The 25,462-nt window shown below is 34.8% G+C and overlaps 2 protein-coding genes and 1 pseudogene across 3 annotated transcripts in view; 2 read left to right on the forward strand and 1 right to left on the reverse strand.

Moving 5' to 3' along the window:
• Window positions 1-25,462, forward strand: part of LOC138325461 (metalloprotease TIKI2-like) — a 99,116-nt gene that overhangs the window by 67,335 nt on the left and 6,319 nt on the right. The window contains exons 4-5 of the mRNA XM_069271140.1: window positions 16,224-16,314; window positions 16,940-17,062. Of these exons, the coding sequence (XP_069127241.1) occupies window positions 16,224-16,314; window positions 16,940-17,062 (214 nt within the window). The remainder of the gene's footprint in view (window positions 1-16,223; window positions 16,315-16,939; window positions 17,063-25,462) is intronic.
• On the forward strand, window positions 18,428-21,904 carry LOC138325463 (uncharacterized). 2 transcript variants are annotated; one of them, XR_011208787.1, is made up of 5 exons: window positions 18,428-18,633; window positions 19,128-19,288; window positions 19,855-20,024; window positions 21,397-21,474; window positions 21,812-21,904. XR_011208787.1 is itself a non-coding variant. In XM_069271141.1 (4 exons), the coding sequence occupies exons 1-4, from the start codon at window positions 18,536-18,538 to the stop codon at window positions 21,406-21,408; spliced, it is 441 nt and encodes a 146-aa protein (XP_069127242.1). In that variant the 5' UTR covers window positions 18,429-18,535; the 3' UTR covers window positions 21,409-21,547. The 2 variants fall into 2 exon arrangements, 1 of the variants encoding a protein (XP_069127242.1); XM_069271141.1 differs by lacking the exon at window positions 21,812-21,904 and having other exon boundaries at window positions 18,429-18,633; window positions 21,397-21,547.
• LOC138325462 (uncharacterized) lies at window positions 22,243-25,443 on the reverse strand (annotated as a pseudogene).

Genomic DNA, 25,462 nt, shown 5'->3' on the forward strand with positions numbered 1-25,462 from the left:
ATACTTTTGCTATGGATAAAAACTGTTCTTTCGTGTTATCAAATAGATTTCGTTTCTCTTTTCAAAGTATTCATTTCGGTCAGAATCATCTAGTATCAACACATGTTTATCATAGATTTTGGCAACAGCCTTAAGTGAAAACAAACTTGATTTGTAACCTGGTTTATAAAAGTACAGTTGTAATATATATAGCTTCGTTAATATCCTACATAATCACATGTTAACACCTGCCATTTACATGTTATAGTACCTGTTGACGAGAAATGTGCAAGTCATGTTCATATGAATGTTTGTACGCTCTCATCTTTCGCTTACTTGATTGATTGGTAACATTAGACTGTAACCAACAGGTTTAGATGAATGGATACACTAAAAATGGCGTTAATTATAGATAATGCTGCTTATTATACGATTCCTGGTGATTTTGAGATTAGGGGAAGTTAATTGTACCTTGATTCACAGAATCTTTTATATATAGCAGTAGGTAGTCACATTAAATCAATACTGTATCTATTCATTTATAGACTGAGGTAGCCTCTGGTTCTCTCTACTTTCAGCTGACTGATAATGGTAGGAATGATTTACAAAATTAACACAAGGAGATCTGCAGTACAATTATACAAAATGAAGTTTTGCCCACTTGAAAAAAATATCAAATATAGTTTTGTAGCAGGATTAAACTAGAACCATCTTCATATATATATATACCATTCACTGAAATACAGCTCATTTAGTACTTTATAAAAGCATCTGGCTTAAATGTTTGGAGGTCCAAGGTTTGAACCCAGTCTGACATCTGCTCTATTTTCTCTATTCTGTTCCAAGGTGCACCTGATGATATAGATTTTAGTGTGTGTTCGAGATGTAGTTATCGCAGAGAAACTGGAGATGTTTGATTGGAGGTGACCATATATATGTAATGCACCTAGGTAGCCAAAGTAGGGTATCTGGCTATTGTTTGGAGGTTCAGGGTTTGAATCCTTCTCTGGGTGTTACATTTTTTCTGTTACAGTATGATAAATGGGGAATCTTTAAAACATCAGGGAAATAAAAATTCATGAATATTTTTCATTTTCTGCTTAGTTATGGAGGACTAACAATATTCTGGTCAGAACACCATTGCAACCACTCGGCCACAGCTGCCTAGATGTCACAATTGTTGTTATTATAGCCATTCACCTCTAAATATTTGGATTTAATTCTTATTGACCAGTCTGAAATGAAACCCATATCTTAAGCCCTATATCAGAAAATCTCGACTGTTAAAGGATTATATGACATTCAATGATAGCTTTGAGTCTCCGATCTGATAACATTACGGCCTCTGATGGCATTAGGCAAAGCATACTAAGGCTCATTTAGGAATAATTCTTTAAAGTGGTAGTTTATCAGTAGAGATTATTTCAGATGTCATTACCAGCTTAAATTGGTGATTATGTCATCAACAAATGAAGGATAAAAGATCTCTAGTACTATATCAATTCCTATGTATAATCCTTACAGAATGTAGATAAACGTACAATTCAAAATCGGTTTATCATTGTTGAGGCGGTTGAAGGTATAAACACATCCAATTAATTTTAATGCTGAATTTTAAGAAACTTTGAATCATTCTAAATAAGAAGGATATGTAATTTTGAAATTTAGAGACATCTTTTCTTTTTCAGACATTTTTTTTTTTTCAATTAAGTTGAACTTTTAGGTCATGAACTAATTAAGATATGAGTGCATATCCATATTTCTTGAAAGTAAGTCCTAATTGATTTTTCTCTGGTATAAAAACATGCCTACTTTTTGGTTTATTTGATTTCTATAAGAAATTAATGTTAATTATTGATAAAAAATAATAATTTTATTGAAGCGAACCTCAAACTATTTGGAACCCTAGTAATTTTGGAGAGTGAACTTTTACCAGTAATATTGTAGTAGATCAAAGCTGTTGGCTTATTATTGCTTTTTTAATCCAACTCTCCAAGCCACAGCCATAAAACCCAAGATCAGCCGAGATTTACTACCATGGTGATCCGCTGACATCTGCGAAGTAATTTGAATAAAGCAAGGAAATGCCAATCACCTTGAAGGTACAATTAACTTTGTGATTAAATTCCTTTGTTTATCCACCTGAGCTTAGGACCACCTAGATAGATAATGGTATTGCTTACTTTTAACAAAACTATCATAATTCATCTGAAAAAGGAGATTAGCACTTAGTCATTAATCACCTCGCAAATTGGAATGTGGAATCCATTTCAACCTTACGGAATGCACCAACAATATGTCTGTTTTAGGTAACAAGTCCATGTCTGGATATATATATATGTCTACATTTCGTTATAATTCTCGTTATGTCTGGTATAATCAAGGTTGACAAGTATCTTAGTAATTTTAGTCCATAGCTGATAATAAGCCCATTTACAAATAAGTTAGTAAGCCAGAGGCATTTAGAAAAGAATAACCCTATGCTTAATAGTATAACCCCATGCTCTATACTATAACAGCCAATGAGTGAAATCAGTCCAGACTTAACAATAAGCCCATGTTTAATACAATAAGTTCATGTATTGTTGAAATAAACCGTATGTAGGACATATAAGCCTATCAAAGACAGTAAGCCCATATGATAATAAGCATATGGTTGATGATAAGCCCATATGATAATAAGCCTATGGTTGATGATAAGCACATATGATAAAAAGACTACGTATGATGATAGGCAAAAATGATAATAAGCATATGGTCAATAATAACCTCACATGATAATAAGCCTATGTATGATAATAAGCATATGGTCAATAATAAGCTCACATGATAATAAGCCTATGTATGATGATAAGCCCATATTATTATAAGCGTATGGTAGATAATAAGCGCATATGATAATAAGCTTAATAATAAGCCCATATGATAATAAGCATATGGTCGATAATAAGCTCATATGATAATTAAGCATATGGCTGATAATAAGCCCACATGATAACAAGCATGTGGTCGATAATAAGCCCATTTGATAATAAGCATATGTAAGATAATTAGCATGTTAAGGAAAATAAATTTGAAAAAAAATCACTTGATCACATATCCTGCATTAATAAACAGTTTATTGCTACAGAGACTGTTCTAAAAACATTTAATTGTTTACACTGTCAACGAAATATTTGAAATTGAAATAAAAATAAGCAGAGAATATATAGGAAAATGGTGAATGAAAGGTTATAAGGTTTAAGTATCGGTTAATTAAGGTTGCACACATCTAGGATAACATTTCATTATTTATATCACTTATATATGAAAAAACAGATCAAATGATTATAATTTAATTTCTTAATCAAAGACAGATTTAAACTAGAAAAAAATGTCTCCAATATACAAGTTGTATATGACTGGCACAATTCTTTAAATGTACTTTATAGCAACTCTAGATGTTATCTCAGAAAGTACATTTTTTATTCATTTATTATTGCTGTGAAGAAAAATTTTCGTAAAATATTTTTGGGATGAAAGGATATATTAAAGACCGGAAAACTGAAAAATAATGAGCAATATATTAATGGAATCTTTGAAGAGGGAATTAGGTTAACTTGTTTGAAACTGTCCAGATTTGGAATATCGTTTTTGGGATGATCATAATGTTAGAGTTACGGTAAGTATGCCAAAACAAATTACCTGATAAAAAGACTTTTTTTATCATGTCTTGAATTTAAACTCCCACCAGTAGGTATTAATTTTGTTTGAGACTGATGAAGTCAAATCAAAATTTCCTTATTTTGTTTGATTCACAATTATTCATTGACTATTATAAAAATATAATTATAATATTGAGAAAAAAATTCAAACAATTTTTCTTAAATTTAGATTGAAATTTATGGTAAAAACAAACATACTAGAGCACAAATCAATTTTTGTGATACAGTTAATTGAAGATTTCATCTCAGAATATTCATAAGTTTCTCTGATATAGCTTATTGACAGATTTCATCTCTGACCTGATAGATCAAAAAGATGGCTTGCGATTAAGACTAAAATGTTTTGAATGGTTATGAAATATCTGTAAGGTAAGGCGGTGGATTACACACATAGGTTTATTATGTCGCAGATATGAGTTTTAAAAGATACACAACATATCATTTACTCATTTGTGTAATTAAAAAGGCCAGTTTGAAAGGCCAATTCAAAATGGAGGCGAGATATGCAAGATTAAAAAGAAATGTGCTCACACTTTTAGGTATAAAATTGTCATTTATCAGTGGAGATATGATGAGGAAGCAGCATGTTGAGATGTCAGCCTCTGTATCAGACCTCCCGTATCATGAATAACTGTTCGTCCATTACCAACCCTAAGGAGGTATCTAAGCTAACAGAACAGATGCCTGCATGCTGCACTTTTATTTCAATTCCTGTATCATGACAATTTAAATTTTTCATTGATTTTCACAGCAAGTCATTTTTCAGACATTGCATGGAGTTAAAAAAATCAACATGCCCTAGTGTATAAATTTTTTTAGTTTATCATTCTGGGTATTTTTTGCACGCAAAAATAATGGAATAGCAACAGGTCATGTTATAAAATTCAGAGTTATTGCCCTTTGTTGAAATCTGTTCAGATGTTCCCTGATGTACTATTCACAACAATATCCTGTTTTGTCGCTAGGTAAACGGTAAATTGTACTTTACCCACACCGTTTTGGGATCTTGGAACCCTGTATTGCTAGAGGTTTGTCTCACAGATTAAAGTCCATGTTTTATCTGGGTTTTTGAAAGGTACGATATTATAAGTAGTATAGCTCACTTTTCCTTTACACTATAGGGAACCAAACCAGATGTGGATATGAAAGGTTGCTGTAAACGTTTGGCTACCCTGGGGCTAGTGTTGTGTGTATCAGCATATAATTATGTGTAATGATAAGATTTTTTATGTGATCGTATAGATACAGGTTCCTACCACAGATCCTAGTGGTGTCAGTAATACACACCAGTCTGATGGTCTGGTACCACTGTGATGTGGTCTAGGGGGTTAACAGATGGGGACATACAAAGTTATGTATCAGAGGAATCATGTATGGACACCATTTAACTATCAAAAATAGGATTTCTTGTATTGTTCCTAGTCTTCCTTCTGATATTGCGGACAACTGCACAACAATTTCTTTAGCATCCTATCAATAGTCTAGGTCATTTAATGTTGTACCTAAGCTTTAGGAGGACGAGGAAAGTCAAGTACCCAGAGAATAACCACAGATCTGGGCTTGGCCACTATGAACAATTCTTTGAGCTGGGATTTTGTATCATACTTCTCTGAAGGTCACCAAATGAAAGGCAAATGATTGCGGTTCTAGTAGGTTTCTGTAACAAGAGATTTACAAAAACTCAAAATCTTAAATGAAATATCAATTGGTGCATTACAAAATCAAAGTAATACCATTGAGAAGTAAGGTTATAGTGAATGATAGAGGAAATACCTGCAAAATCTTTCTGGAAAAGTTGATAATGACTATGTTCACGGTATGTCCATATAAATCATTATCTAAAATGAAATTTCTATCGAAAAATCCTACTTAGTAATAATATTTTGTAGATAATTTTTAATAGACTGGTATATATATTCATATAAAACAGCCTTCTTCTTTTTTTGAAGAAAAAAAGAGTTACATATGTATCTTACATGAATCGGTCATGGACCCCTACGTATCTTGCCAAGGGAGTACTTGAGTTAATGAACCAAGTGATAAATGGGTTTCTACTGTTAACATGATCTTTGTGTTAAATCTGATGTTGAGGTCATTTTGGACTTTGATCATTCTTAATTGAAGTTTCCAAGGGTTAATTTATAAATTATGGACATCAGAATATATCCCCTTATCTATGATAGCCATATCTTATAAATGACTTGTGAAATGTTTTGTGGAAAAAAAATGAAGACTGTAATTAGGATATGTAGAGTAGGTCTATCAGTAAGGGGAGGTAATTAGGATATGTAGGGTAGGTCTATAGTAAGGAGGAAATTAGGATATGTAGGGTAGGTCTATCAGTAAGGAGGGGAGGTAATTAGGATATGTAGGGTAGGTCTATCAGTAAGGGGAGGTAATTAGGATATGTAGGGTAGGTCTATCAGTAAGGGGAGGTAATTAGGATATGTAGGTAGGTCTATCAGTAAGGGGAGGTAATTAGGATATGTAGGGTAGGTCTATTAGTAAGGGGAGGTAATTAGGATATGTAGGGTAGGTCTATTAGTAAGGGGAGGTAATTAGGATATGTAGGGTAGGTCTATCAGTAAGGGGAGGTAATTAGGATATGTAGGGTAGGTCTATCAGTAAGGGGAGGTAATTAGGATATGTAGGGTAGGTCTATCAGTAAGGGGAGGTAATTAGGATATGTAGGGTAGGTCTATTAGTAAGGGGAGGTAATTAGGATATGTAGGGTAGGTCTATCAGTAAGGGGAGGTAATTAGGATATGTAGGGTAGGTCTATTAGTAAGGGGAGGTAATTAGGATATGTAGGGTAGGTCTATCAGTAAGGGGAGGTAATTAGGATATGTAGGGTAGGTCTATCAGTAAGGGGAGGTAATTAGGATATGTAGGGTAGGTCTATCAGTAAGGGGAGGTAATTAGGATATGTAGGGTAGTAGGTCTATCAGTAAGGGGAGGTAACTAGTAGGATATGTAAAGGGTAGGTCTATCAGTAGGGGAGGTAATTAGGATATGTAGGGTAGGTCTATCAGTAAGGGGAGGTAGGATATGTAGGATTATGTAGGGGGTAATTGGATTGTAGGGTAGGTCTATCAGTAAGGGGAGGTAATTAGGATATGTAGGGTAGGTCTATCAGTAAGGGAGGTAATTAGGATATGTAGGGTAGGTCTATCAGTAAGGGGAGGTAATTAGGATATGTAGGGTAGGTCTATCAGTAAGGGGAGGTAATTAGGATATGTAGGGTAGGTCTATCAGTAAGGGAGGTAATTAGGATATGTAGGGTAGGTCTATCAGTAAGGGGAGGTAATTAGGATATGTAGGGTAGGTCTATTAGTAAGAGGAGGTAACTAGGATATGTAGGGTAGGTCTATCAGTAAGGGGAGGTAACTAGGATATGTAGGGTAGGTCTATCAGTAAGGGGAGGTAATTAGGATATGTAGGGTAGGTCTATCAGTAAGGGAGGGAAATTAGGATATGTAGGGTAGGTCTATCAGTAAGGGGAGGTAATTAGGATATGTAGGGTAGGTCTATCAGTAAGGGGAGGTAATTAGGATATGTAGGTAGGTCTATCAGTAAGGGGAGGTAATTAGGATATGTAGAGTAGGTCTATCAGTAAGGGGGAGGTAATTAGGATATGTAGAGGGTAGGTCTATCAGTAAGGGGAGGTAATTAGGATATGTAGAGTAGGTCTATAGTAAGGGAGGTAATTAGGATATGTAGGGTAGGTCTATTCAGTAAGGGGAGGTAATTAGGATATGTAGGGTAGGTCTATCAGTAAGTAAGAGGTAGGGTAGGTCTAATAGTAAGGGGAAAATAGGATATGTAGGGTAGGTCTATTAGTTAAGGGGAGGTAATTAGGATATGTAGGGTAGGTCTATTAGTAAGGGAGGTAATTAGGATATGTAGGGTAGGTCTATTAGTAAGGGGAGGTAATTAGGATATGTAGGGTAGGTCTATCAGTAAGGGAGGAAATTAGGATATGTAGGGGTAGGTCTATCAGTAAGGGAGGAGGTAATTAGGATATGTAGGGTAGGTCTATCAGTAAGGGAGGTAACTAGGATAGGGTAGGGTAGGTCTATCAGGTGAACGGAGGTAATTAGGATATGTAGGGTAGGTCTATTAGTAAGGGGAGGTAATTAGGATATGTAGGGTAGGTCTATCAGTAAGGGGAGGTAATTAGGATATAGTAGGGTAGGTCTATCAGTAAGGGGAGGTAAACTAGGATATGTAGGGTAGGTCTATCAGTAAGGGAGGTATTTAGGATATGTAGGGTAGGTCTATTAGTAGGGGAGGGGAGGTATAGGTTCGATCGTAAGGGGATATGTAGTGGTAGGTCTATTAGTAAGGGAGGTAATTAGGATATGTAGGGTAACTAGGTTCTATTAGTAATAAGAGGGGATATGTGGGTCGGTCTATCAAGGTAATTAGGATATGTAGGGTAGGTCTATCAGTAAGGGGAGGTAATTAGGATATGTAGGGGTAGGGTGCTATCAGTAAGGGGAGGTAAACTAGGATATGTAGGGTAGGTCTATCAGTAAGGGGAGGTAATTAGGATATGTAGGGTAGGTCTATTAGTAAGGGGAGGAAATTAGGGAAGGTCTATTATAAGGATATGTAGGTAGGTCTATCAGTAAGGGGAGGTAATTAGGATATGTAGGGTAGGTCTATCAGTAAGGGAGGTAATTAGGATATGTAGGGGTAGGTCTATTAGTAAGGGAGGTAATTAGGATATGTAGGGTAGGTCTATCAGTAAGGGGAGGTAATTAGGATATGTAGGGTAGGTCTATTAGTAAGGGAGGTAATTAGGATATGTAGGGTAGGTCTATCAGTAAAGGGAGGTAACTAGGATATGTAGGGTAGGTCTATCAGTAAGGGGAGGTAATTAGGATATGTAGGGTAGGTCTATTAGTAAGGGGAGGTATTAGGATATGTAGGGTAGGTCTATAGTAAGGGAGGAGGTAATTAGGATATGTAGGGTAGGTCTATCAGTAAGGGGAGGTAATTAGGATATGTAGGGTAGGTCTATCAGTAAGGGGAGGTAATTAGGATATGTAGGGTAGGTCTATTAGTAAGGGGAGGTAACTAGGATATGTAGGTAGGTCTATTAGTAAGGGGAGGTAATTAGGATTTGTAGTAGGTCTATTAGTAAGGGGAGGAAATTAGGATATGTAGGGTAGGTCTATTAGTAAGGGGAGGTAATTAGGATATGTAGGGTAGGTCTATTAGTAAGGGGAGGAAATTAGGATATGTAGGGTAGGTCTATTAGTAAGGGGAGGAAATTAGGATATGTAGGGTAGGTCTATCAGTAAGGGGAGGTAAATTAGGATATGTAGGGTAGGTCTATTAGTAAGGGGAGGTAATTAGGATCTAGTAGGGGTAAAGGTATTAGATATGTAGGATATTAGGTCTATCAGTAAGGGAGGTAATTAGGATATGTAGGGTAGGTCTATTAGTAATGGAGGTAATTAGGATATGTAGGGTAGGTCTATCAGTAATGGAGGTAATTAGGATATGTAGGGTAGGTCTATCAGTAAGGGGAGGTAATTAGGATATGTAGGGTAGGTCTATCAGTAAGGGGAGGTAATTAGGATATGTAGGGTAGGTCTATCAGTAGGGGGGTAGGGTAGGGTCTATCAGTAAGGGGAGGTAATTAGGATATGTAGGGTAGGTCTATCAGTAAGGGGAGGTAATTAGGATATGTAGGGTAGGTAGGTATCTTAGTAAGGGGAGGTAATTAGGAGGATATGTAGGGTAGGTCTATCAGTAAGGGGAGGTAATTAGGATATGTAGGGTAGGTCTATCAGTAAGGGAGGTAATTAGGATATGTAGGGTAGGTCTATCAGGTAAGGTAATAGTTAGGATATGTAGGGTAGGTCTATCAGTAGGAGGGGAGGTAATTAGGATATGTAGGGTAGGTCTATCAGTAAGGGGAGGTAATTAGGATATGTAGGGTAGGTCTATCAGTAAGGGGAGGTAATTAGGATATGTAGGTAGGTCTATCAGTAAGGGGAGGTATAAAATATGTAGGGTAGGTCTATCAGTAAGGGAGATAATTAAGATATGTAGGGTTGTTTATCAGTAAGGGGAGGTAATTAGGATATGTAGGGTAGGTCTGTTAGAAAGGGGAGATAATCAAGATATGTAGGGTTTGTTTATCAGTAAGGGGAGGTAATTAGGATATGTAGGGTAGGTCTGTTTTATAAGGGGAGATAATCAAGATATGTAGGGTTGTCTATCAATGAGCTGAGGTAATTAGGATATGTAGGGTCGGTCTATTAGTAAGGGGAGGTAATTAGGTATGGATGGTAGGTCTATCAGTCAGGGGAGGTAATTAGGATATGTAGGATAAGTTTATCAGTAAGGGGAGGTAATAAGCTATGTAAGGTCGGTCTATCAGCAGGGAATGGTAATCAGAGAAAGTATGGTGGATCCCATTACTTTAATCAAATGTACCCCACTGTGAGTTATTGCTTACAAATACAGACTGACAGCTGATCATTACAGACCAAAACATGGGGGACTGATAACTGACCAGGGAAGAGGGAGCTGACCACAAGGAAAGAGTATCACTGACCAGTCTAAGGAGGAACATATACTAACTAGGCTACAGGAGGTTTTGATCACTGACTAATTTTTTGGGGGGGGGGGACCAGTGTACTGAAGTGTTAACTACCTGTCACCGGGGCCTGATCTTGGTAATGGACAAGTCATATCAGTTGCAAATGCAAGCATAGAGGGAGAAAGAGAACTGAAGCATCACAAACAAATTGTTGTCTTCATTTTCAAGTGATCTGTATTTTATTTTCATTTGGATATGGTCTGTATTCAAAGGTCAAGTTAAATTGTCTTGTGAAATTTATGATTAGACACGCAATGAAAAATGTCTTATTATACAGAAGTGGTCACTAAGGCAGGTTTTGCAGTACACAATTCAATGGGTTGTTGGGGAAGTAGGATGGTTTCAGGGACAACAAAAACTATACTATTATTTTGTATCAGTCATCTGAACTGCCCTCCTTTAAGTAATTTGTGATAAGTCCCTGTAGTACACTGCCATTACTCAACCCTTTCCTGAATGCTCGTTGGGGATGTAGATAATAAGTTAACCAATGTGAGGGGATAAGAGGTTGGCAGGCTGAAGTTTCACTACACTAATGAAGTATATCCAAGTGATCGGTTGTGAATACCAGATGGAAAGTTTAATACTCCTTGACATGTATAAATAAGGGACATCCATGTTTAAAATTCTTCAATACTGACCAGCCAGTTTTAACCAATGTACAGCTGTATAGTGCAATTATCCTGTTTAACCCATCCACCCCTGCAGATTCATAGTGAACTTCCCCAGTCATTCGATTAGAAGAGTTCAAATGTGTCTCCAGGGGTGAATGACTCCGCAAGGGCAATTCACTAGATAATATGGACTGTCTCTCAAATTACTGTACAATTTGTTCTTGGATTCCTGGTATGGTACATGGTGACATAGATGGAATTCTGAGGTTGTTGGAGATAGGCAGATATCATTAACTAGCTAGCATTTTCTGCATTATTTTGAATTAGAGAGAAATTGTTAAGTCTTGGTGCATGGGTGCAATGAGATATAGGATGGTAATTCAGGGGCTAAAGAGGGGCACCTATCTGTGTCATAAGATGGATGGGGATCATGTGCTAAAGCATTTGGTTTACACCTGCGTTAATACATATATACATATAGCTTAGGCCCCAGTAGAGATGATGAGCATTTGCCGAGAATAAAGATACAAATGTACAGCAGGGTTTGAACTGTAATCCAGAAAACAATCCATCCATCATATCAAACATTTCGAGAAACCTCAAGACAACTGCTGAAACATAACTTTTTGTCTTAACCACTGAATGATGCTGTGAGGGATACAGAGAGTTAAGGTTTCTGGAGGCATGTGAAGGTATAAAAGGAGGGGGGGAATGGTGAAGGGGGATAATGAGAAAATGTCGTTAATGCTTCTTTACATGTAATCATCAAGATGAATCATATTTCATCTTAATTAAGGCAAATCTGGACATGGTGGGGAAGCAAATCGTAATGTTTCCCTTCTGGCAAAAGAAATGAATGTTTTATTTTAATGAAATGGGAAAATAGCAATAAATTCTTAATGACTGTGAAAATGATTCAAAATAGTTTGGCAGAATGAGCAATTGTTCCACATGCTTAGTCACTTAAAATCCATGATTTATGTCTCACAAATGATGACTACATGTATTTGAGAAGCTTTCAGATGCATGTTAACATTACATCTGAGTAACCATTCATTACTGTTTTTAAGACCATCAGATTAAGTATATGATCAAGTTCATATTATGATTCATTATAATAATTAAAATAATGCTTAAAAGTTTTTGAACTGTCACTCGGTGAAGAGGTCGGCTTATTGTGTGCCAATGAAAGCATTTATTTTGCTGTTACATTGCAATATACTTCAGCATGCATGTTTCTAGGAGATGATTTATTGCACTCACAGTTGTTAAGAGAAAATTGATGGAAAGTTAAATGTGGTTAAGGGTCAAGGTTACATCTCACAGGAACAATGGGATGGATATCTCATTTCTGTGATGGAATTGATACAAACAGGAGGAAACCTTCATAACAAATTAAATGTTTTGAATGGGCTAGGGGTTCAGAGAAAATACATGTTAAAAGATTGAATGAGGCATTTAAGTACAAAAAGGCTAGCATAAGAATTGATTCATAATAGGTGCATGGTATACATGGGAATATGGGTAAATTTAAAGGCATTTGAATCCTTGATTTGAAAGGATAACACTGTTAGGAAGTTTAGAGGAGTTAAGAAAACAAAGGTTACATATCATACATATATATCTTAGGTGTGTGAGTGTGGGAGGGGCTTATTAGGGAACACAAACAAGGTCAAAAATATTCAAAGAGGAAAATGAGAGGAAGAGGACAACATAGTGAATACATCATGGAGGGGACAGGGGGCAGGGATGAATTATCAAGGGGAGGACCTAAGCAAAAAAGAAACAGAAAACATGAAAGAAATTAATTAATGTTGGGTATCATGGACTAATTATAACTCATTCACCCCTATAAATTCATAATGAACTGTTCCAGCCTTTGAAGCAGAATAGTTCAAACATGTCTTCAGGGGTGATTGAGTTAAGAATGGGAGGGAGAAACTATGAAAAACCAATAAAACAAAACAGGTGTAATGTGAGGGTGGTTTGGAGGAAGAATCAAATGGAATGTGTATGGTGGCTAGACTTAAGGAATATCAGGACCTACTTAGGCTGGGAATGGAGAGCTGATAGGTTTTGCAATCAGTTTGTAGATGGCGAAGTGCTAGTTGCCAATTCAATACAATGCTAGGTAAACAGTTTCCAGAACATTAAATGCCATACCTTTACCAGTAGCCTCAGAGGTCTGTAGTCTGTGATTGCGACACGGAGGTTGTATAAACACCCACTACGCTACCTAGTCCTGTTTTACAGATTTTGGCACCGATCACACCCCGATACTTGGCCGTACCGACCAGGTACACATCTTGAGATGAAAATACCACTAAAGTTTACACTGATTCACTGTCACTTCATTTCCTTTCATCTTAAGAGGCTGTTTTCAGTAATTACAGAAACGAAATAGTTACCGCTGTTAAAACGTCAAGAGTCTTCAAAAAAAGTTTCCAGCGATTTTTGCTAGGTTTTGGGCAAGTTGCTCTTGACTAATACATCATCAGTTCTAATTTTATAATGATTTTATAAAGTTTTCTACAATCATTACGAAATTTTCCTAAAATTCTGTTGGCTACAACATATATTGCACAAAGCTTTGAAGGGGAGACAACTCTATGGAGTGGGTAAACTAACAGTAATACCATAGCTAGGGTAATTTTCTGTTCATCTGATCATCAGAAAAATTACATATACCTGTTAGTAAACTTAAAAAAATATTCATAACTCTCATTCTAAATAATAAACATTTTCACTATCATTCCAAATATTTTAATTAAACATTGAATCTGCCACATCAAATTATATTTTATATCAAATAAAAAGTGAACAGAAATTCTAGATATGGAATAAAAGTAAGTGATAAAATATTTTGAAGAGTACAGATTTGTTACAAATATTGACTGCAAGCACCTGCCATGGGCAAATATCTTAAGTATATAGGTCCTGGTGATCTGGTAGATTTAATCTCTGCTTCTGAACATATTTCTGTACAAATGAGAATAAACCTGTTGAACTCCATGCTATAAAACATCATTCAAAGAAATTTAACACAAGTGATAAATTCTAAATGAAAACAATACTTTTGTGCATCCTTGAAATTAGAGTCTGTGTTTTCGGATACCTAAGGGTGTGTGTGTTGGCGGATCTCGACTTTTAACAACCGTTAAACATCTAACATATCCATTTCATTTGTGTTGTACGCTTGTAATAACATTGATGTTCACACGTTATACCTTGCTATGAAGGGATATTAAACTCCTATTTGAGAATGCATATAAATTCAAGACTTAAAAATTCAATAATTGTAAAGATACCAGACATTATTTCCCCCTGGAACAAACCTTCGTGAATTTGATGTTTAGTTGCTGTAGGCAAAGTTAGGAGTCAGAATGATTTTTTGTGTTGTTGTTGTCGTAGACTTGATTTACCTGTGGGGTGCATCTATCATAATTTGATACTGGAATGCATTTTTGTCTTTGATCTCACCTGTTGTAACAGGTAAACAGTATAATCTCTAGCTTTAAGCATACCTCATGGAGGCTCATGCTGTTTCCGTGGCGATTGTTACTGACAGCGTAGATAAATTTTATGGTCGACAGTCTAGTAGTATTTGTAGTATTATATATTTTCAGTCTGTGAATTGTAGACAGTGTTTTCTTATAGAATCAAATTAAAGAGAGAAAAAATCAGGATTGGTAGTTGATGTTGTATCATATACATGTACATTTCAATGCCCCTCTCTCTATAATAGATAGCAATACTTAGGAGGTGGCCACTACATAAACATAAGCCAGCCCATTGTAAAATTCACTTTTTCATCCGGGCATACATGCATGTGAAAATTAGATATTAAATAAAACAATAACAATTTCTGTTCAGTAATTTTCTGTAAATCAGCAGATGGTTTAAACACAGACATTAACAGATACATGTAACAGCTATATCATGCCACACTGGTACTGAAATGATGTATAATGTTGCAACTGTTGTTCATACAAATGAAAAAAATGTATTCTGTATTTGCATATTACAGAGTTATCTACCCTTGTGGAATGTATTGATTGTTTTTAAGTCATGATTTTATGAATGTTGCACATCATATTTATCAGCAAAAATGACATACCGAGTAGTTTTCCCTCACAAAATAATGTTATTACAATCAATACCTACCAGCAAGGGAGATAACTCTGTAATATGTCTCCACTGCTTGATGCCATTATCTTTTGAATGGTACACCTGTATCCCTTTAACTCAACACCAAGTATCTGAGTCAAAAATTCTACTACCCAAGAGGTTGGACAGATGTTGTTACCTATATGTTACTTATTCAGGTAGTTTATGGGATGAAATGTGGGTACACTTGACCAAATGCAATAATTAAAATCTCATTATAAACATTTTTAAACATGTTGGGCAAAAACAGATTTCTTCTGTTAGATTTCTTCAGTTTTTAATTAAAATATAAATACATCTGGTGCACTTCCAGGTCACTTAAGTAAGATGGTGTTTAACTGATACTGTTCAAAAAATCAAACACTTCATTCTATTTGTAATAAACCCTATTTTTTTGACAGAAACACAATCTGTTTAAAATGCAATTGCATGTTTACAATTACAGATATGGAACACAAAGAAACAATTAGGTCTGTGTTACACACAGTTTGTGTGGAGTTGAAATGTTATCAAGTACATTAACTATATAAACATTCAGTATGCTAGTATTACATCATCTGGGCCCAGAATCGAAGAAAACTTGGATGATAACTCTAGGTGTTCCTAATTACAGACAGATAGCTTGACAAATATACAGACAACCTCATTCCCTTTATCTTTCATAACTCAAAAATAATAATTTTGTGATATTAATAAAAATGTATTATTGTTTGTTGAATACTTCAAAGTGTGAGCTGTCAAATACTGTTGAATAATGATGTTTATATTGTGATAGAAAATGATGAGCAATCACAATATTTTCCCTTGATAAATAAGAGAGCTGTTTTAATGGTCATCTCAGTTTTACATAAGGACTATCTAACAACTACAAATAAATTTCTTTGTCCAAAACTTAACGTTGGATCACTGTTGCTAATAAACAATCTTCATTGAACTTTAACCTATGTTTGTTGAAAGTCATTTCAATGGTAACAAATCCTATTTTTCATGCATACAAATAATTTTGATTTTTCCTTTTTGTGAACCATTTCCATGGTAGCAAGCAACATGTTTTACCTAAAATAAACTTTTACCTGTATTTACCTGTCATTTCTATGGCAAAAAAAGATTTTGACAGACAATTAACTTTGTTTTTTACAGGCCATTTCCTTGGCAACAATACCATCCTAGACCGGTTGTGGGAGGAAGGGTACAGGGTGGAACATACTCCACCAGACAGCATCATTCCAAAGTAAGTCCAGCAAAACCATCCAAAGTTTCATCCTAAGGTTTTGTCTAGCAAATCTAGTCTAGCAAAAACAACCGAAGATAGTTTAATTTAGTCCAAGGTAACTTTGTCTAGGAAAAACAAAGCTAGTCTAGCAAAAACATCTAAAGATAGCATATAACTCCAAAGAAGACTAGTTTAACAAAAAATTGCAAAGATAGCACCATTCGAAAGAAAACTAGTCTAACAAAAACATCTGAAAATAATTTTATTCCAGGGTAACTTTATCTAGCAAAAACATCCTTAGATAGCACCATTCCTACAGATAATGTAATCTAATACAACAAGTGTTTAAATCATTGATACTATACTTGCTTGAGATGAACAGTGTTAGTTTTAGAATTTTGATTATAATTTTCATCTATTGGTGTATGTATAAGTAATCTCCCTTGAACAACTGATATCTTTGCTTGTAAGCTCATAATGTCATCCATGATTGCGGTATATGACCTATATATTTATGAAAATGTAACATAGCAGTTTTGTATTATGATGTGGTATATACATGTATAATAATACTCATTATAAGATAAGAATAAAATATCCATTACCAAGCAAGGGAAGATAATCACATTTACTTTTTTTTCAGACATAGAAATTCTAATAAGCATCATGGAAAAAATCATAGAAAGAAAGGAAAGAACACATCATTTCCAAACTATGATAGTTTTAGTGATTTTTGGTTCCAGCTAGAGTCTGATACAGATTACAGGTAAGAGCAATATGCAGACATGTTAACCCTACCGATTCTGGCGGAAGTCTACCGCTTTTGAGACTGATATTCCGCCTACCGCTTTAATATCCAAATATTCCGATTTCTGCAAAACATCGTCTTCATTTTTTTCTTCTTCCGATTTCTGAATTTTTCATAGTCGGTTGGGGCTGCCATGGTGGCTTCAAAATGCATACCAGACTGAGTAGGGTGACTTGCTTCATAATTAAGTATACAAAGGAGATGTGAACACTCCCTGACCAACACCCACTGGTGCTAATTAGCAGCCTGGGGCTAGTTCCACCTTGGCTTGTGTCTGAGTGTAACGATGTGTGTTACGTAGGCCTACCGTTAGGAAATAATCATCTGGCCTTTCAATAAATTGTGTGCTTAAAAATAGTAAGCATCATTTCAAAAACAAACACTACTTATAATTGAAATGATTTACTCACGTTTTTAATGTAAAATAGGCATACAGTGTCTGCTGAAAATCATAAACTTTGCAATCGTAATGGCCGCCATTTTGGAATGGGTTGATTCTAATAAAGGAGCCGGATTTTGGTATATTTTTTCAGGATATCATTAAAAAAAAGTTATTATTTTTTTCAGGGTGATTATTTCTCTAGAATATTGGTGTAAATTTCAGAAACAAAAATTTGTATTTTTTCTTGCATAAATCAAAAGAAAACGAGTCCAGTATGTATTACAAAAAAAAAAAAAAAAGTGGAAAAAAACACAAAAAAATAGACAAAATGTATAATTGAAAAAGGTGATAAATAGCATTGAAATAAAAGTATACAATGTATTTATTGGCATTTTTCATCTTCTAAATTTAATGTAAGCCTTAATTAACATTTAAAAAATACAAAATGAGCCACCAATGCAAGGCCTATGGTAATAATTAAAGTTAAATCATAATTAGTAAACAAAATATGTTTTTGTAATTATTTTGCATATTATTGATATTTATATATCTCTGACGCGTCGCAAAAAATGCCGCGTGTAATGCTACCGCTTTTGAGTCAAAAATCTACCTCTTTTTGCTCACCAAAGGTTAACATGTCTGAATATGTATTTGGATACCTCATATTTCATCTTCAATATTACTGAGTTATCTCCCATACAGGAAGGTATATCAAATGTGACATTATTACTTTCTTTGAGAAATATGATGTTAAACTCACAAACACAAGACGCCTGCACAATCAATACTTACCTGCAGGGACAGATAACTCTTTAATATGAAGATATAAAATACATTATCAAATTCTTTGCCAAAAATTTAGTTGTATCCTGATACTTACAAGCATATTTGTATGCAATTTCACTTGATCCTCATTGATTTATTTATATCTTAGCTGCTGGATATAAGAATAGTTTTGACTTACCGGCTATAGGGTTCATCAGGGAGTTATCGCTCTTGACGGCACTAGGTGGCGTTAGTGCTCTAGTTGGTATAGAAATATAAACAATATGGCGGCTTATCATCTGTGGAAAGTTGACAGATTGAAGTTAGAATTGGCAAAACGTGGTGCGGTATTACGAGGAAGAAAAGCTGATTTAATTGAACGGTAAGTGTATATTTGGGCATTTTTTCATTCCACAGAATTACGAATATGAAGCTATATGTATATAATGCCTATCTAGGACTTGTCAACTTCTTCAAATCTCGCTTGAAGCAACAGTTACATGTACGAACGACTAGTGTAGGCCTATCCGGCAGATACATGAACATTGTATGAACGCTATTCCCGTCAATATTACATGCCAGTGTTGGTAATTTCATGTCAATATACAGATACAGATCGTTAACGGTAAACTACCGCAACACATAAATTTATTTAATATCATGTATATTAGTCGCTGTTTATGTATGTCAAAGTCTGATAGTGCCTAGGCGTAACGTATCTCACACATATTAACAGTAAGCTAACGCATGTTTTCCCATGGACAAACCAACAACATGATTATTTACTGCAATATGCATACAACATTAAGCCAATGAGTCCAACAGATTGATTTAAAATTACATGCATATACAGTGTACTGTATATATTTATTGCAGTCTAGAAGCCTACGACAGGAACCAGAACTTTCGCGGTGATGTTGTCCTTCTGCCAACACCATCACCATTACCTGATTGGCCAGTGGGAATGTTTGGGTTTCGGCAGTTGACGCTAGACCACAGAAACCAACTGCCAAGTCTAGGAATGTCACAGGTAGAAGGTACTGTATATCTTAACTTAATTAAAATACATAACATGAACCATACTTTTTTGTATAGACTTTTGGTTTGGTTTTATTAGTTTAACGTCCTGTTAATAGCCAGGGTCATTTAAGGATGTGCCAGGTTTGTCGGTGGAGGAAAGCCAGAGTACCTGGAGAAAAACCAACGACCAGTGGTCAGTACCTGGCAACTGCCCCACTTGGGATTCAAACTCATAACCCAGAGGTGGAGGGCTTGTGGTAATGTGGAGAGACATGTTAACTACTTGGCCACTGTGGCCCCATTGGTATACACAGGTGTAAAATCAAATATTGAAGTCCAATTCAAGCACATGTTTAACTTAGTATTCAAGGAATTGTAAGTAAATGTAGGTTGTAGTTATTCAGTAAAAAATATTGATCTTCACACGAACTTGGTATGAAAAGCTATTGCAGGATATTTATAAAATTGATTTAATTGACTTTGATATTTTAAACAGTATGATCCCAAAAATTTAATCATTCTTTCCAATTTGATATGATTTTGTTTTCGTATAACTATGTATAACTGTATCTTGTTTTTGTAGGTTATTTTTTGTATAGGATGGCTGTTGACAAACAACATCAGGCTGATATTCAGGCTATTACGAAAGGCCGTCTCCTATTGGAGTCCGGACGGGTCGAGGCCTGCAGCTTTAAGGCAGAAGCTTCTGATGTGTTTTTGACTGGAACAGTTGCAGCAGCAATGAAGAAAAGAGTAAGCTTGCAAAATATAACCAGACAAACAATCTACTGAGAAACATACTTAAAACTTAGATATAAAACACCTTATTTAGTCCACAATGGTACATATACCTGGTGTACATTCAAACCTGTCAATAAAGACCACTCAATGGACATAGCAAAAATTGTCATAATTGCAAAGTGGTCATCATACACAGGTTGAATTGTGTTAAAATTGGTCATTTTAGACCTTAGAAAAATGGTCTTGATGTTAATTTGAGATTAGTTAATCACCTACATGACTTGTAGACTTTGTCTTACCAACAAGACAATGATCTGTCAGTGTGAAGTGGTCTTTATACAGAGGTGGTCGTTTAGGTAGGTTTTACTGTACAATTTTTACAGATTTCTTACAACTACAAAGTAAGACTCGGACCAAATGGCGAAGTCATAAATACAGATTGTGAGTGTCCAGCTGGTAAAGGTCCATGCGGTACATGCAAGCATGTCGCAGCCATTCTGCTTGTCCTTGTTCAGTTTATTGAAACTGGTAGACTTGCTATTCAGGGAAGCTGCACAGAACAACTGCAAACTTTTCACAAACCAAAGAAGAATTACCAAGGCAATAACAAAACAAATGTTCGTTCAGTTTTTTTGTTTCTTTTTAATATAAATCAATAAACCAGTGGTGAATGGGCAGTAGGATTTTTAAAAGAAAAACACAGTTCCATTGTATATACAATTAAATAGTGTTAGAATAAAATTACAAAACACATATATGTACCAATTTGAAAGAAGACCTGAAACCAAATTGTAATTATCAATCTGCCTTTGGTTAATTGGTTATATTCAGTTTGTTTTCAGAATTTTACTTATAACGAGTATGGTATTTTGTATAATTACTGAACACATCAACACATCTTTATTGTTTTCATTTTTTTGTTCTTATTGCTGTTGTTTGGTTTTTATTGTTATTGTTTGTTTTTTAACATTGATAAACATGCAAATTATTTGGTGACAATAATTAATGGACTTTGCAATATTATAGCAATATAAAGGTACACCGGTGCTGGCAGTATTATATGGCAACAGAATATCAGCTAGAAATGCTAGTTCTGATAAAACCTATATTTCATACATGTACCAATATAATAAATAGCTTTTGAACAGAACATATTGCAATCTGTAATAATACTACACACATTCCCTTTCCATATACATGTACTATTAGAAATGTATGTTCGCCTAATCTATACCAATCATCATAATTTTTAACTCAGTATTACAGTGTAATATATATTTGGTTTGTAATATTGAAATTCACTGTTTATTTCTGCTACTGTGTTTTCTGTTCCAAAGCAATCTTATACATGTATATTGAACTGTGTTGTCTACATTTGTCATAGGTTCACCAGTGAAGGCAGAAGATATTGAATCCAGTTACGACATCAACATGGATGATCCTAGACCTGAGAGATACCGAGGTAATGCTGGTTACAATGCATTTGTCAAAACTCAAGTAATCAACTATTGCGCTGCATCATCCAAGGACCTTGCTTTTAGGTAAATTTTCAAACAGTGATTAAATTACATTATCATGAAATCTTTGTATGTATGAAAATTAAAAAAAAATATGTATAGATATATCAATTAAATTTGATGCAAAAATATAGAAACCTATATGAATCTAGATTCAGAATATTACTTGCTTAAGTAAATATTTTAAATATTGTATTCTACTGTTAATTGCTGAAATTTACTAGTAAAGTTGGAAATATTAATATTGCACACATGAAAATACGATGAGTCAATTTGCAACAGATATCTCATGCCGAAGGCGAACATACAAGTGGCAGCAAGAGACCATGATTACAGCACACTACCTATTACTGAACATTGGGTTGATGCAGGAAATAAGGTATTTTTATATAAAAAAAAAAACTTACATTGAATATATGACTGTCAAAGAGTTGTTAACACCTGTCATTTAAAAAAACATGGTGAATGACATTGCATAATGAGTTTTTTTATCATGAGAGTCAATTTTCATTGAATATTGAGTTTATAATTTTATTTTGAAAGATTTGTGTATTATTTATAAGTTATTTATAGCATGTTTACTACCTGAATTAAATACTAACAATATTTTAAAATAAGTTAAAAAGTATTTAATTTTGTATTCTAGGTGTTATCTATGGAAGAATCCCTGAAAATTGAAGAAACTACAAAAAAACAAAGTCTATGTAAGAAGTGGCACAAGGAGAGAAAGTTGGCGCCTGACTTCTTCCAGATTCGGGGATATATGTAAAGCCACTGACCGGCGGAACAAGGATCAGTTATGTCAATCTATGTTTGAACCTGCCACACTCAGTACACCAGCTATCATACATGGACAATCCTTTGAGAAGGCCGCAATTAAAAAGTTTGAGGAAATTAAGGGGACAAGAGTCTATGCATGTGGGTTGAGGGTGGATATCAATAATAGTTTTCTTGCTGCCTCACCAGATGGCATTACAAGCCAGGGTGACCTTGTAGAAGTCAAATGTCCATATAGAGGTAGACATTCTGTAATTGATGTAAACACTGACTTTCCATTTCTAGTAAAAGATGAGCATGGAAACATGCATCTTAAGTCAAATCATAATTATTACTATCAAATTCAAGGGCAACTGAACATTTACAAGAAACAGAAATGTTTTTTTGTAGTCTATACATTTACAGATATTTTTGTAGAGGAAATTTATGCTGATAATTCTTTTTGGTCAGGTAGTATGCTGCCAAAGTTAGAATTATTTTACCAAAAATACTACAGGAAATTTGTAGCAGGAAAAATGTAGGTTTGCAATATCTTTCATTTTGTATGCCTCTCATGAAATTATTCTGAGATTGTTATGACCAAGATTTATTTTTGGGGTAAATTCAAAATGACTATCACAGCTCCCAAGAATTCTTGAAAAACATATTAACATTGTTAAATATACTCCTGTGTACAACATTAAGGTAATCAACTATAATATTTATGGTACTCTGGTATTTTTCTAGAATTACAATACTATAAGTTACCATATTTTAATTAATATTCTGTTGAAGTAGGTATTTATTTTTATATACATGTACATTGTACTAGTATAGTGCTGATACAAAAAGATAATGAACTTGTACATTATTATAATATGTACGCCTATATATGTACATTACGTGTATGAAGGATATTTATATAATTAACTTACAATGGATTGTCTGAAGTTTTGAATAGCAAAGCATATATATAAAATTCTAGATCCAAGAGTAACCTTACAATGTGACAGATTTGAATTCAGTATTTTATATGTTTTTGCTAAGCCTATTACTCTTTCAATGTGAATTCTTTTGGAAGCAATACGCCTATCTCTAACTACATCTTCTGCCTCTAACTGACTTTTACCCTTTAACATTGTTGGGGTATTTACTTGAACATCTTTTGATGCAAATAGATCCTGTACCATAATCCCCCTATCAGCCATGATACTGTCACCAGATGTAAACATAGAATGATCTTGTACAAGGCGAGAACGCTCAATTATCTGGCGGTCACTCGCAGAGCCTCCGTAAGCATCTGATATGTAAGAAACAGCACCTTTGGGTGTGCAGCCAACCATAGTCTTGAGAGTGTTTTTGTTTTTATAGGAAGAGAATGTAGCACTTTGGGCATTAACATTGCGCGCTTGTGAATTGGAATCTCTGTAGCATCCAAAATTACTCTGGTTTTACTGAACTGGGAAAAGTTATCTGGCATATGCTCGTCAACAACATCTCTTGATGGCCAAATGTCAAGTTCTTTCAATTGGAAATAGAGGAAGTTTATCCAAGCATTTAGCAGGGTTGAAACAGTAGTTTCACTGATGTGAAAAAGATGACCAAGTTCAATGTTTTCTGTTGCTCTGCGTAATTTCATTAATGTTAAAAATAACTGATTTTCTGGTGACAAGACAGAGCATCTGAACTGCAAGTCATATGCAGCAGGACCAAGTATATTGAAAAATAACTTGAAATGATCATAGTCATCAAATCCTGTGTAGTATTTTAGTATTTTTGGAGAGCTGCGGAAATTTTCAATTGAATAACCTTGGCTACCATCTTGAATTTCACACTGAGTAGACATGTCACTGAATGATTTAATTTGGTCAACATGTTCAGTAGTTGAAACTATATGTAACTCTGAAACTTCACTTTCACTTTCCACAACAACACTGTTACCTACACTAGGAATAGGCACATGCACTATATGACTTTCTCTTCTCTTTTGTCGTTCATTACGTGCTTTAGAGGAAGGACTGACAGTGTTGCTAGAGGAGAATGGGAATACTGAAGGGACAGCATTTGGTTTTAATCTTTTACGTTCTCCTGAAATATAATATCAAGTAAGAATAAGATTTTTGTATGGGAAAAACTTGGCAGTATTTTAATATAATTGAATTTATTTTTAGCTTTTTATGTTGCTGTGAAGCTGATATACAATGTAGGTACACAAAAAACACTGTTAAAGCTTTTATAGATAGCAATAATTAAGAGATCTTGAATTTTGTATGTTTTTTCTCTTTGTTTGTATGCATTATGTATTTTTTCTCTTTGTTTGAATATTTTTTCTCCAACTTCTTTTTAATACTGCTACATGTACACTGCATTTTGTTGATGCAATTCATATGCATAATCTTGTTTAAATCATATATGATCTTAAATAAACACCCAGTCACAAATTCAAATGGACAAGTGTTTTTTCTCATTCAGCTGTCATGTTCATTATATACATGCATGCAGATTTACATGTATATACAAGATAATTGTAGGTAAACATGTATCACAGGAATACACATATTTGATTTTATCAGAAATGTTTCGATTACTATTTAAAATTATTCGATATAAATCAAATATGCATGCACCTGTGGTCATACGAATAGTAGTAACACACGCCACTGTCCTGGTCGCATTCGCCACTATTAACAACTTACAACGAATCGGTCTTGATATTTAATTTAACTTATATTATAAACGAAAAAATGAACATTTCACAGTAACCGTTCGTGTCTTCCTTCCAAAATATATAGATGATATCGTTGGTCTCTTACCAAGCAATGTCTGCTCAACGTAATCCGTTTCGGAAAAGTGATCCGAACAGACCTTTGAATGCTTGCCGGGCTCCCATAAACCTTTGGTCTTTTCGTCCACACGACGGATTGCAACTCGCCATAGCTTATTCAAGTGTGGATCAGAAGGGAATGTATGACCACTTCCATCCGATTTACAACCGGGAACACAACAGTAATAGGGCATTGCAGCGTACTGTTTGGCCTAGCTACCAACGTATGTATTGGAACTCTTCAGTCTTTCCAGAACATACCAAGTAGAGCACGCGCGCCACCTACCGGGAAAATGTGCAGCCGATGAGCGCTATTGGTTGTACTTAGTAGCACCATCTTTGAAACCATGAAT

This window comes from Argopecten irradians, chromosome 6 (assembly GCF_041381155.1).
Source record: "Argopecten irradians isolate NY chromosome 6, Ai_NY, whole genome shotgun sequence".
Lineage (NCBI taxonomy): Eukaryota > Metazoa > Mollusca > Bivalvia > Pectinida > Pectinidae > Argopecten > Argopecten irradians.